The sequence below is a fragment of the Pelophylax lessonae genome, assembly GCF_965119305.1.
Source record: "Pelophylax lessonae genome assembly, chromosome: 1".
In the NCBI taxonomy this organism is placed as follows: Eukaryota; Metazoa; Chordata; class Amphibia; order Anura; family Ranidae; genus Pelophylax; species Pelophylax lessonae.
This window is the reverse complement of record NC_138768.1, coordinates 219998797-220012465: the sequence shown is the minus strand read 5'-3', so window position 1 is coordinate 220012465 and position 13669 is coordinate 219998797. Positions and strand designations below refer to the sequence as shown.

Below are 13669 nucleotides of genomic sequence, written 5' to 3'. Positions count from 1 at the left end.
GTGATAATTAGAATGTATTTATTTGTGATACCAATAAAGTCCCTTGATTTATCTATATTGTTTTTCTTTAACCTTTATATGACAATGATGACACTATTGATCCCAGGAATTGTAGTTTACTTTAATGAACAAAAAGCAGAATTTATGTACTCTGCCAGAAATTCCTCATGTTTTTTTCATTTAAATCTGATGATATTTTCTAGATATATGGTTAGCCCCAAAAAGAACCCCCCGAAAAATGTAAACAAATAATAAATCAGAAAAAAAAAACTCCTTCTTTTGCTAAATAATTTACCCTGTGCAAAATGATAGCTTCCCTGTGCATGTTAAACATGTATAATTAAATATCATGAAGTGCATACCTTGGTTAGATAATACAGTAGATCTACTTTCTTAAGATTAAATAGAGTGGATCAGTGAATTTGAATAATTAAAATGTCAATCATTACACCGTCCCACCGATTCACGTTTTCTGGAAGTTATTTCATTTTTCTCAGTATCAAATAATTCTATTACCTGATACAGCAGTAGGCCACAATGAACATGGCAGCGAGGTGCCATAATGAGCAACCAATATTGTTGGTGTTAGGGATAAAATCCTCAAGGTCAACGCTGACCATACACCTTACATTTTCTAAAGGTTTGCCAACAGTTATGTAGTATGACAGTCCACTCGACTAGATTCAAATTAAATGGATTGGTTGGGTAGAACTTTTTACTTTTCAAATTGCAAGGTGTATAGCCAAAGAAAAAAGGTATGCTGAGGATAGAAGGCTAAGGGCAAGTATCAAAGTTGTAGCAAGTAACATCTCTATCTTAAGTTTTAATGTCTCTGAATTAAAAAGTTGCAATGAATTAGAAGACATTGCTAAAGTTTAGTATATTACTTTTTTTTTTTTTAGGGGATGCAGCACCTGCAGGCAGCTGCTTCTGCTAAACATCATCCCTGCATTGTTTTCTTTAAAGCCACACATTCTTTCCCTAAGTGCCTGTCTACTGGTGATGAGAAGGTTAATCGCAGCAGATGAGAAAGAAGGGACGGGCAAGCAGTGCAACTTTTTTTTTTTTTTTTTTTTTTAGCGGCAGCTTCTGATGTTAACCTTTACAGTGCCAAAAGACACTTTGTGGATGATTTTTAACAGAAGCAGCAGGCAATCGGATACACAGCATTGCACATACCTAATGTATTTAATGCTGTATCCCCCCACCTCAAAAAACATAGGCTTTAAGCAACCTATAGTCTATTAATCTATATGGAATCTTTTTTGGAGAGAACAGGTACCCCTCCATTGTTGACCTCTCATTAATAAATTACTAGCTGCTTGGCTCAGATGCTGATTTAGTGGTTACAAAAGGTTTTGGTTTACTGACACAAAACCAAGTATGCAAATTGGTGAGCTACAGGAAACAATAATGACATGGAGGTGAGCAGGTGGAACCAGTGGGAGCTGCAGGAGAATCAGGAGATCAACACTCCTGGAAGTGCTAATTTTCCAATGAAATTTAGGGGACCATGTCTATTGAATGGAGAATTATTCAGTGGCATGGGCAGCAGGAGAGGTGAGAATTTACAGTCTACTTTTACAGTTATGCCTTACTTTGGGTAATTTACAATAGCGCCAATGTTGTATTTAAGAAACGTTTCTCATAGCTTAGATACTTACAGCAATGGAAAGTACAAGCATAAAATTAGATTTTATGCTATTCCTGTATGTAGTTTAAAAGCAAACTTAAAGTGGTTGTTAACCTCAGATATTAAATATGAACAAAGCATATCCCTCTATAGTGTACAATCTGTCCGACTGTCCCCTAATCTATCCATCTTTAGACGATCCCTCAAAACCCTTCTCTTTAAAGAAGCCTACCCGGCTACTAACTAATAACGCTGTTTCACTTGCTCCATCAGCTCATCCCCCACAGCTATTGCCTTTTGTATCAATTGACCCTCCCTTTTAGATTGTAAGCTCTAACGAGCAGGGCCCTCTGCTTTTTTTTGTTCCAAATTGTAGTGTAACTGTAATGTCTGCCTTCATTTTGTTAAGCGCTGCGCAAACTGTTGGCGCTATATAAATCCTGTATAATAATAATAATAATAGTGTGTATTTGTCTCAATTAGGAGCGCTAAGTGTTACTTTTGCCTGCTGCTTTATTCCCCTGCTATCAGCATAAGTCACTTCTGACAAGCTTCCCTGACCCCAAGAGAAAAATTGGGACAGCCTCAGCTTTGTTCCTGTGTGGAGGGGGAAGGGGGGGCTTCCTTCCTTCCTTCCTTCCTTCCAATCCGCTCTCAGAGCTCCCCTCACTGAGCTCTACAGAGTGTAATTTCAACCTTCTGTCCCACTTTTACATAACTCCCAGACAAGCTTTGTAAATTCAGCACTTTGAGAGGATGTAGAGAAAATAGGACTGCAGATTAAGAGCTACTACTTAAATAGGAGGATTTTTTCCTTTTGCTAGAATGCCAAATCATAAAATATTGTATTGTAATGCTATACATTCGGACAACCTAGCCATATGACACATTTTATTGATTAGAATTTGAAAGAAAAAAAGTAATTAGTACATTAAATTGTAAACAGTTGAATATCAAGTTTTAAACTTTTTTAAAGGCTATAAGAAAGGCTATTGAGCTGTCAAAAACATTGCTTTTGGATACTTTCATATTTAAAAAAAAAAAATGTTATTTTCTAATTTGCTAGTGTTTGCTATTCTTGTTTTTGCTTTGTTTATACCTATAAATTGTGTATGAAGTATTATGAGATATAGGGATATGTGAGGGATGAAGTATCACTTCAATCCTTCTTTTTACCTTCTTATGTTTTTGCTTTGTTTATTTTTTATAAAGTATTATGAGATATAGGGATATGTGAGGGTTTCAGTATCACTTCAATCCTTCTTTTTACCTTTTTATCAATCAGTGGGTTCAAAGTGATAAGCCTGCATCCATAGACCAAAGACAGTATTGACTTTAGAGCTGAGGTCTGACTCCATAATTTTAGCATAGTAAGAATTGAGGTTCAGTGTCAACTACAGCTATCTGAAACAATATTATTAGTCAAACCGCTCATGTGGATCTGTTCTGCATTTTACACAGCTTTTAGCAAGAGTTTTTCTTTTGAACAACTTCTGCCACTCAAAAGTCAAAAAAGGCATCTGAGAGGAAATCACAGAAAGAGGCAATCATTTTTAAACTCATAAATAATCATCAGACATACTGAAGTATTTACGCACTTTGAAAAACAAGGTTTATAGAACATGGAAAATATTTTACATTTCTTAGCAACATAGAATTAAAAAAAAGTCATATTTTACTATATTTCTTGATTTTCTAGAACTATTATCAGTAAAAAAATATGCTTCAAAGAAACATATGTGAGCACTGCAGACTTTAATTGTAATGTACTTTTATAGTTCACTTGTTAAAAAAAAGAATTTACGTTCATATGGAAATGGTGAAGTGGTTTCTATTTCATTTTTTTTATTTTTTTACTATTATTGTAATAAAGTAGATATAAATTCTTAATGGGTGAAATGTAGTTTGCTAATGCATGAAGTATCATTAACAATTACCTATGTTTTTGTAATAAAATACTTGTTTTCATCTTTTTTTTGATCCCCCATTATATCTTAGTGCTGCTAATTTCCTGCAGCCTCTAAACTCATATCCTCCAAATGATAGGTTGCATGGTATTTTTTAGGGCAGGTGTCAGGGATCAGCAGCAGAGATGGCCAGACCTGCATTGCTACACTCAGGAAACTTTGACTGTGTATGCTTGAAGTCAGATTTATTAACAATGAAACAAAATCCTTCAAAACACCAACCCACAGCAAGTATGAAAATTTAAGTGAACCAAAAAAAACCCAGTGACAGAACACCTGGCTAATGACTAACAAAAAGAAGCTTAACAACTAACTAAATACAATATATACAAACTGGGAACACCAAAAAGCAGGGGAAAGCTGGAGGAGCAGATGGGAAATGGGAACCAAAACTGGGGTGAGGAACAAGGGAGAGAAAGTACAAGGCAGCAGGATACAGGGTACAGGCAGGAAGCAAGAGCAGAATCTAGGCAAACAAAATCTGGCAGCGGCAAAACGCTGGAGTGAGAGAGTAAGGAAGGATCAAACATACTCCCAGCAGCCAGCATCATGTGAAAGCCTGGTTGAAGCTAGGAGACACCCACTGGAGGACACTGGAATTTTAACTCTCCACCCAGAGAACCACAGTGACACCAGCAGATGATCCATGTCCTGACAGCAGGTTTTCTGATGGTCACAACAATGAACCATGTGTTTAGCCACTTGTAGTCTTCATCAAAAGATCATGTGACAGGGCAACCATGCACTAGTACAGTTGGGAGACAGAGATAAAGCATAGTCGCCCAATAAATACTTGAACAAGGACCATCGTGACAGGATTTTAATTTTTTTTTTTTTTAAAAAGCTACAAATTTCAACATTTTAATCACTTCAGCTCTTGAAGGTTTTACCCCTTTTAATGACCAGGCCATTTTTTGCAATTCGGCACTGAGTTGCTTTACCTGACACTTGCCCAGTCGTGCGACACTGTACACAAATACAATTGTTCTTTTTTTTCCCCACAAATAGAGCTTTCTTTTGGTGGTATTTGATCGCCTCTACGATTATTTGTTTTTGCGCTATAAACAAAATAAGGGCATCAATTTTGAAAAAAACACCAATATTTTCTACTTTCTGCTCTAAAACCTTCCCAATAAAAAGATTTTAAAAATCACATTTTTTTATCAGTTTAGGCCAATTTGTATTCTGCTACATATTTTTGGTAAAAAAAATCCCAAAAAGCGTATATTAATTGGTTTGCACAAAAGTTATAGCGTTTACAAACTACAGGATGGATTTGTGGACTTGTTTTTTTTTTTTTTTATTAGTAATGGCGGCGATCAGCGATTTTTATGGGGACATTTTCACATTGGGGCAGACAGATCAGACCCCTAACTGACATTGTTGAGACTTTTTGGGGACCAGTGACAATACAGTAATCAGTGCTAAATAATATGCACTGTTACTGTATAAATGACACTGGCAGGGAAAGGGTTAACACTGGGGGTGATCAAGGAGTTAAATGTCTTCCCTTATGCTTGCTAACTGTGTAGGGGGATGGGTTGGACAGAGGCACAGAGAGATCGGTGATTCATCTTAGCTGAATCAAATGATCTTTCCCTGCCTCTCTGACAGAAAAGCTGCCTACTTTGTTTACATAAGGAGGCGGCTCTTCTGACATTCTAGCCAAAGAGCGCAGAAGGCCGGCGGCGATCGATCGGTAATTTTAAACTTGTTTAAAATGGTTGTCAACCCTTGGCCTGGGTTCACACTATTTCAAACAGCGACCTCACATGTGATTTGCACCGCATTGCTGTGCAGATTACATGCGATGTCTGTGCGATGCACATTCATCCATACAGTTTGTATTTATTGGTGTCAGAAAACTTGTCAGAAGTGACTCGTGCAGATAGCAGAAGGAGTCAGCAGACAGTGATGACACTTATTGCTCTGGATTGAAACCTGTACCCACAATAGAGGGATATGGTTTGTTCATATTTCAGTCCGCCTTACTGCCACATTAACCACTTCAGCTCTGGAAGGTTTTACTCCCCTTAATGACCAGGCCATACTGCACTGCGATGTTTAATGAATAATTGCATGGTCGTGTGACTCTGTACCCAAATAAAATTGATATCTTTTTTCCCCACAAATATAGCTTCCTTTTGGTGGTATTTGATCACCTCTGCGGTTTTTATTTTTGCGCTATATAAAAAAAAAAAACACAATTTTGAAAAAAAAAACATTTTTTACTTTCTGCTATAAAACATTCCCAATAAAAAAAAATGTAAAACTATTTTTTTTTATCAATTTAGATCAATATGTATTCAGCTACATATTTTTGGTAGAAAAAAATCCTAATAAGAGTATATTGATAGGTTTGTGCAAATGTTATATTGTCTACAAACTATGGGATACATTTGTGGACTTTTTTTTTGTTTTTTTTTTTGTTTTTACTAGTAATGGCGGCGATCAGCAATTTTTAGCTGGATTGCTGCGGACAAATCTGACACTGAATCACACTTTTTGGGGACCAGTGACACCAATACAGTGATCAGTGTTAAAAATATGCATGATTACTGTATAAATGACACTGGCAGGGAAGGGGTTAACACTTGGAATAATCAAGGGGTTAAGTGTGCTCCTATGGAGTGCTTTCTAACTTTAGGGGGACTAGATTTACTAGAGGAAAAGAGAGATCTGTGTTTCAGCTTAGCTTAGCTGAAACACAAGATTTTTCTCTTCCTCTGTGACAGAACAGTGGTCTGCCTTGTTTATATAGGCAGACCGCCATTCTGTCATTCCGCCAAATGATCAGTGGGTTGCGGCAGCCATTGCAGCCGCAAGACCCACTGATTGGCTCCCGCTGTGTCCAATCACAGCAGGAGCTGCGCGTGCCCCCCCCAAAGACCCTTGCACAGAATCCTGTACATGTACGTGATTTTGTGCAGCCGGGCTGCCCTGCTGCAGTATATATGCGGTGGGCGGTCTGGAAGTGGTTAAAGCTTATGAGATTTTTGGGTTTACATACTTTAACTAGAGATGGACAAATCTGCTCACAGTTTGCAACACAGTTGGTGTAAAAAGGGGCCAAGCATGTCATAATCTGATTGTACAAAGTTTCCAGAAAAATCTAAATAATCCGACTGTAATGAATTTGTGTGTAATTGTTTGTCTGATTTATAGAGAATCATGCAATTAATGCAGGGAAGACGGATTTGTGAAATGTGTGGTTTTCTGTAGGTTGCACAGCTTGACATGTATTCAAAAGGTTTGAATGAACTGTGGGAACATTTGCCTATTATAGAAAAATCAGTGCACTTATCTGTATTGACATTAATATACAGTACTATAATATTTTAGGGGGCACAAACGAATTAAATCAAATGCATGAATGGTGCTGCTTGCAAATGTTTGCAGATCTGGCTTTAGAATTAGGTGGATTTTCTGTGCTTGGACAACCTATAAATTCATTGTTGACATCTACGATTTGTAATTCTTTGGCAAATTGTCATAATTTAATTATTTTTGCTAAGCTTCTAACTCTTTTGTTATATCTGCATGCAGATGGCAGCGCGATTTTTCGTGGGTGTTTCCGCCGACCGGACAATATATCTTTAGCACTCCCAGTTAGCCTCGTTATGTTGAATATGTCTGTGGATAAATGTGTGGATCGATGCACAGAGAAGGTAAGTCTGGTAATCTCTTTATGTAGTTTTTCTTTTCAACTATTATTTACTAGGAATAAGATTAACACATTTATACGTGGTGTGAGAGTCTAAGTTTTGTAGGAGAACTAGAAATGGAAAATATTTGGTGGTAAGCTGACATCATGATGTAGGTGTTAATGCAGGGGAGGCTTTCCCAAAAACGTAATTGTAGGCAGGGGAGACTTTCCCAAAAAACACAATTGTAGGCAGGGGAGACTTTCCCCAAAAAAACACAATTGTAGGCAGGGGAGACTTTCCCAAAAAACACAATTGTAGGCAGGGGAGACTTTCTCCAAAAAAACACAATTGTAGGCAGGGGAGACTTTCCCAAAAAACACAATTGTAGGCAGGGGAAACTTTCCCAAAAAAACACAATTGTAGGCAGGGGAGACTTTCCCAAAAAACACAATTGTAGGCAGGGGAGACTTTCCCAAAAAAAACACAATTGTAGGCAGGGGAAACTTTCCCAAAAAAAAACACAATTGTAGGCAGGGGGAGACTTTCCCAAAAAACACAATTGTAGGCAGGGGAAACTTTCCCAAAAAAACACAATTGTAGGCAGGGGAGACTTTCCCAAAAAAACACAATTGTAGGCAGGGGAAACTTTCCCAAAAAAACACAATTGTAGGCAGGGGAGACTTTCCCAAAAAAACACAATTGTAGGCAGGGGAAACTTTCCCAAAAAACACAATTGTAGGCTACTTTTTATCTCACACATACAGAAAGCCTGATTTAAGAAGGTCTCACTACTAAGAGCGTTATCACAGCCACCTAGCAGATTCCAGCACACCTTGAACATTTAAATTTTATTGCTGATATTGGAAGGAGAGAGAGAGAACACACATTTCAGAAAGTAGATTCCCAGTTAATCTGTGCCAGAATTAGTGAAATCTAGTTGTAGAAGATAAGAACTCATATTAAGGTAAACTGAGTGACCTCTCTGTGTTTAGCAGAGCTGCGGTGCTTTCTGAAGAGCATTAGTGGTTTATTTCTTACATATTTAGGTTGAAAAAATGTAAAAGTTCATTGAGGTCAACGCTAAAAACATAATTTTATCCTTAAAGCTCATTGGGCCAACCAGAAGTCTGGCCAAAAAAAAAAACTCCCAGTTAGCAATCCCCACATCCTGGCTTGTGGATAGGATGTGAAAACCATTGGATGCTCACTGCCCGCATTATAGAAGTGAACACAATGGTTTTTGAAAACTAGTGGCAAGGCAGGATGTTGGGATTGCTAACTGGATTTTTTTCGACTACACTTTTGGAGGGTTGGGCAAATGGCCTATAGGTGTGACAATCAAATTATTGAATGTTTACAAAGCTGTACAGTTTCTTTATACCTACTGGGGCCCTTTGACTGCATAACCTATTTTCTAGAAAAGGTTAACTTGGCCTTTAAAAAATATAATTTTTATAGTGTTAGTTTGAAGAAAATAGCACAGCACTTATCCCCAGAGGGGCTGCTAGAAATACACAGATCTCCCTTACCTATTAAGAGACTGCTAGTCCAGAAATCAGTTCCAGAGCATACCAACAACATTCAGGTTCAGTCTACGGGTATCTTTTTAAAGATTTCTGAAGAACTTTAACATAGGTGGGTAGAGGGATGATGGTGCAGGACACTCCAAAACACATGCATTAGAGAACATATTCTCAGTAGTGCTATTGCAGTGCAGTAAGTATTTCTGGGGGTAAAGGGGACAGCTGATTAGTCTGAGACTGTATAAGAGCAGCCATAAGTCCTTGTAGCAACCTCTGGCATCTAACTATCAAAGCACAAGCTTCACCTGGAACTCTAGGGAAAAGGTCCTACTCACAATGTCCAGAGACAGCTCCCCATCCAGCTTCCCTATGACATTTTATAGTGAAAGGGCTCCTTCTCCAGTCCAGCTCCCTAAGGTAGTGTCCTCCAGTAAATTTAAGTCCAGGCTCCAAGCTGAGGTCAGATATGAATAGCCCAAAGATTGATCCTCCTACCCTAGTTGTGGAAGCATCCTCCAGAGGCCAGCTGCAGCAATTGACCACAGGGCTTGGGAAGATTTTATAAGACTTAGAAAATAAATTGCTGCTCAGCTGGCTGCAATGGAGCCAAAAACTAAATTTTGCCAGCGTAGGGCAGAGTGCTACAATAATTGAACATTTTTAATTCCATTTTTGATTTTGCCATTGCTTCTTCTGAAGTAGGCTATTCTACAATTTAACCCCTCTTAGCACGAGTAACTGCTTCCTATAACAATTCTTAATTCTTCATTGCTTTCTTTTGCATTTGATACCCCCTTGTCCTTTACACAGTACTTGGAATACAAAATATATCTACTAAAACCTTTATATTGACCTGAAATTTTTTAAAAGATAGTGATTCGATGAGCACAATTTTTATGTGCCCATCTTACAGTAATGTGCCCAAAACTGTACACATTTTTCAAGATGCCACCTTACAAGTGATTCAAATAGGGGCAATAGTATCCTTGCATGACATTTTTATCTTCCTTTAGGTACATCCGAAAGGATGTTCCAATGGAAAATGTAGGTGGACAAGGCAGAAATCAGTGTTTTATTAGAACAACATCTGGGTGGAAAAAGCAGGTGCCTTCTGAGTCAGGAATGATACTTGTAAAAAAAATGTAAATTTGATACCTATCACTGTAAAGGACTTATTTTTAAAGCTGTTAAGACAGGTACATGGATTTAATGCCAAGAATAAACTGGTAAGGCCAAACACAGAAGTGTAAATAGGATTTTCTTCAAATGTCTTCGTTCATTAGTTGAATGTTCATTTCCACATCTCACACTTGCTTAATATTTAGAGTTTTTTTTTTTTTTTGTTTGTTTTTACCTACCAAAATACATTTTCAAGCTCAAAACATAAAGTGATGATTTTCATAGTAATTGATATTATATATGCAGTCCATCAATTTGCTGCAGAGGACTGTTCTCTTGCATTATATTCACTGTTGATAAATTTGCTATAGATAATAGAGGAGATGTATCATTATGAATTTCTCATTTGATAAACATGATGGAACTCGGCACTTAAAGAACACATGGAAACTCTTCACTGATCTTCATTTGTCTACTTTCGCTGCTAAGCTTATTTCAATCCTATGCAAAATGTTGTAGAGAAATATTATTAAGCTGATCCAAATTAATGACTTCTGAAACTGGAAATCAGTGTAGCTATAGTCATCCCATTTCTGAATTATGGGAATGACATATAACTTTTTATAGGTTTTGGGATTGCAATAAAAAATAAAAATAATTGATGCATTTTTTGTTTAAAACAACAAACATGTTGTACTTACCTGCTCTGTGTAGTGCTTTTGCACAGAGCCGCCCATATCCTCCTTTTTTTGGGTCCCTCACCGGTGCTCCTGGCCCCTCCTCCCTGCTTACTGCCCCCACAGCAAGCAGCTTGCTATGGGGGCACCTGAGCCATAGAATGCAATAAAATTAAAAAACCTTCTGCTTTTTAGAACCACTTTAAAGTGAAAAAAAATAACAAACCTGTTATACTTCCCGTCAGAACAAACCAGAAAACTGCATTTGTGTGTGAAAAATAAAAATGAAATAAAACTAAAAATACATAAATAATTAAAAAGCTGCATCTCTACTATAAGATATTTGACATAGAGATTGTACCTATTTTAAACAATGAATTGCACTCAAAAATGTGAAACAAATTAGATTTTTTTCCCCAAATTTGTTCTAAAAGTTAGAGGACTTTTCTATATCACATGGTCTTTTTATTGATTTATTTGGACTTCTGGATACTTTATTTGATTAATGTTTATTTTTTTAATGACTATTAAAACCCATTTGGAAGAAGGGAAGAAGATTGTTTTTTATATTTGTATCACATTTTTTGAGCCCAGCTCATTGTTTAAAACTTGTTCTACTTGCCTGCTTTGTGCAATGTTTTTTCACAGAGCAGCCAAGATCCTTGTCTTTTTGGGTCCCCCGATGACATTCCTGGCTCTTCCTCCCCTGCCGAGTGCCCCCAATAGCAAGCCTCTTGCTATGAGGGCACTCAAATGTGTCCTTTCATACACAGGCTCGGCCCAACCCCCGCTCTCTCCTCATTGGCTCACTGACTGTGATTCACAGCAGCAGAAACCAATGGCTTCCACTGCTATGTACACCAAAGAGGAAAGAGACCCAGGAGAGCCACTGCTCTCCTGCACATCGCTTGATCGAGATAAGGCTCAGGTAAGTATACCGTATTGGGGGGGGGGGCTGCACCCAGAAGATTTTTTACCTTGATGCATCAAATGCTGCCTTTAGAACCACTTTAATGAAAAATTATTCCATACCACATTAAAGAGGTATGTTATGATTAAAGCATGTAGAGTGTTTTGTATATATTTTCTTTCTTTCATTACCATGTTTGGAACTATAAAAAACTTTTTAAATTTTTAGTTACCCAAACATTTCTAGTCATCAGATTCAGCTGTAGATTTATTTTTATATACTTGACAGGTTATTCTTACTGCTCTAATAAAAAAAAAAAAAAAAAATACACAAATAAAAAATCTTTTTTTTTTTTTTTGGAGTTGCAACATAAACACTTATATTGCCTTTCCCGTATGCTATTATTTCTCATAGTGTAGTATACATGGGACAAACCCCTACGGCAGGGATCCTCAAACGACGGCCCTCCAGCTGTTGTGGAACTACACAACCCATGAGGCATTGTAAAACTCTGCCATTCACAGACATGACTAGGCATGATGGGAATTGTAGTTTCTGAACAACTGGAGGGCCATAGTTTGAAGGCCCCTGCCCTACGGGGTGGCTTATTTACTTGTAATTGTTTTGTAATCACTTTCTGTTTTAAAACATTTGTGCTTGCATCACTTCCTGTAGGTAATTTTCCATCATTCTCTGTGTTTTTGCATCACAGAAAAGGGTGTAATAGGGCGTAGATTACTAATCTGGATTAAACCTTCCTGATTACTATACAACCACCTGCTTCTTCACCTAAGGTGACCTTACACATTACAATTTGTACAAACTCTTTTAGCTCTACCATCAGCTATGTAGTGCGTGGGCCTGCCTGATTTGACACAAATTGAATGGATTGCTCAGGTGGGTCATCTATTCCATGGTTCTGGTATGGAAATTGTACAATCAGATTGCATAATGTATGGTCATCATTTATAAAAATACATTGGAGTGGATGGAGACATTCAGCTGTTGGGCCCTGTTCACATCTCCACAAACTAATATTACCGCACACGTGTTGCTTTCCATTTGGGCGTTTTGGAATGTGTTCGCTCATCCCCCTCAGGGCAGCTAATTCACTTGAATGGACGGCCCATGCACAACAATTGCCCCAAAGAAGCTCCAGAATTTTTTTTTTTGAGTGGAGCGCGGTGCGTTTTTTACTGTGCTTTTTGGTGCGTTTGCAGCACGTTTTTGAAGCGCACAGCAAAGCATGTATTTTCTGTGCAGTTTGCCATGGAGCCGCATTGTTCTTGTATAAACACATCAATTTCACTTTCAGGCCCCGTTCATACCTAGCATAGTGGGAGTCCATATTTTTTGGCTTGTTTTTCCAGTGATACGCACACAGGCCAGTCTGTTGATTTCAATGGGCTGCGCTACACGTGGAAAAGTAGCTCATTGTACATTTTGACGTGGTATGAGTTGCACATTTTTTACTGTGCGTTTTGCTGCGTATGTCACCTGTTTTTTCATCGGGCAAAATCTGTGTCAGCCTCTGTGTTTGATGTGGTGTTCACAATTAATGGTACTGAAAGCACAACCATGTAATTTTAAGAGTATATAGGTGGCCATACACTATGCAATCTGATTGTACAATCTCCTTTACATTTACCAAAATTATATAATAGGAGGACACACTATCAAATTAATCACTCTGTATTCAGTCAGACAGGCCCTTGCATTACATAGTTGATGGTTGATCTAAAGGAGATTGTATAGTTTATGACCACCTTTATACGCCTAAAATTAACTACTCACACTTTCAGAGCCATTGTTAATGGCACCCCAAATGTGAAAGGAAACCTGCATTTAGCCGCATTAAAAAAATGAGCATCAAATGCAGTAAGACGCACAATAAAAAACATGCAAAGTGCAACACGCCATCGTGTCCCATGAGCTACTTTGCTGGCTGTAGAGCAGCATTGAAGTCAATGGGCTGCGTTATGCATGTTACGGGAAAGCTAGAAAATGTGCACTTCCTTTATGTTAGGTGTAATTTGGTGCAGAAGGTAAAATTGGTGTGCTTGCACAAGAACAATGAGGCTCCATTCAGATCTGCGTGTTTCTGAACAAAAAATGCATGCTTTGTTGCGTGTTTCAGAAATGTGCTGCAAATGTTAATGGCACCCCAAGTGTGGTTAGCAGGCACATGTTTTC

General features: G+C 37.9%; 1 protein-coding gene across 2 annotated transcripts in view; it reads left to right on the top strand.

Moving 5' to 3' along the window:
• WSCD2 (WSC domain containing 2) overlaps nt 1-13669 on the top strand; it is a 465279-nt gene that overhangs the window by 343534 nt on the left and 108076 nt on the right. For both annotated transcript variants that reach the window (XM_082264348.1, XM_082264347.1), the window contains exon 5: nt 7147-7268. In XM_082264348.1, coding sequence (XP_082120474.1) covers nt 7147-7268 — 122 coding nt within the window. The remainder of the gene's footprint in view (nt 1-7146; nt 7269-13669) is intronic.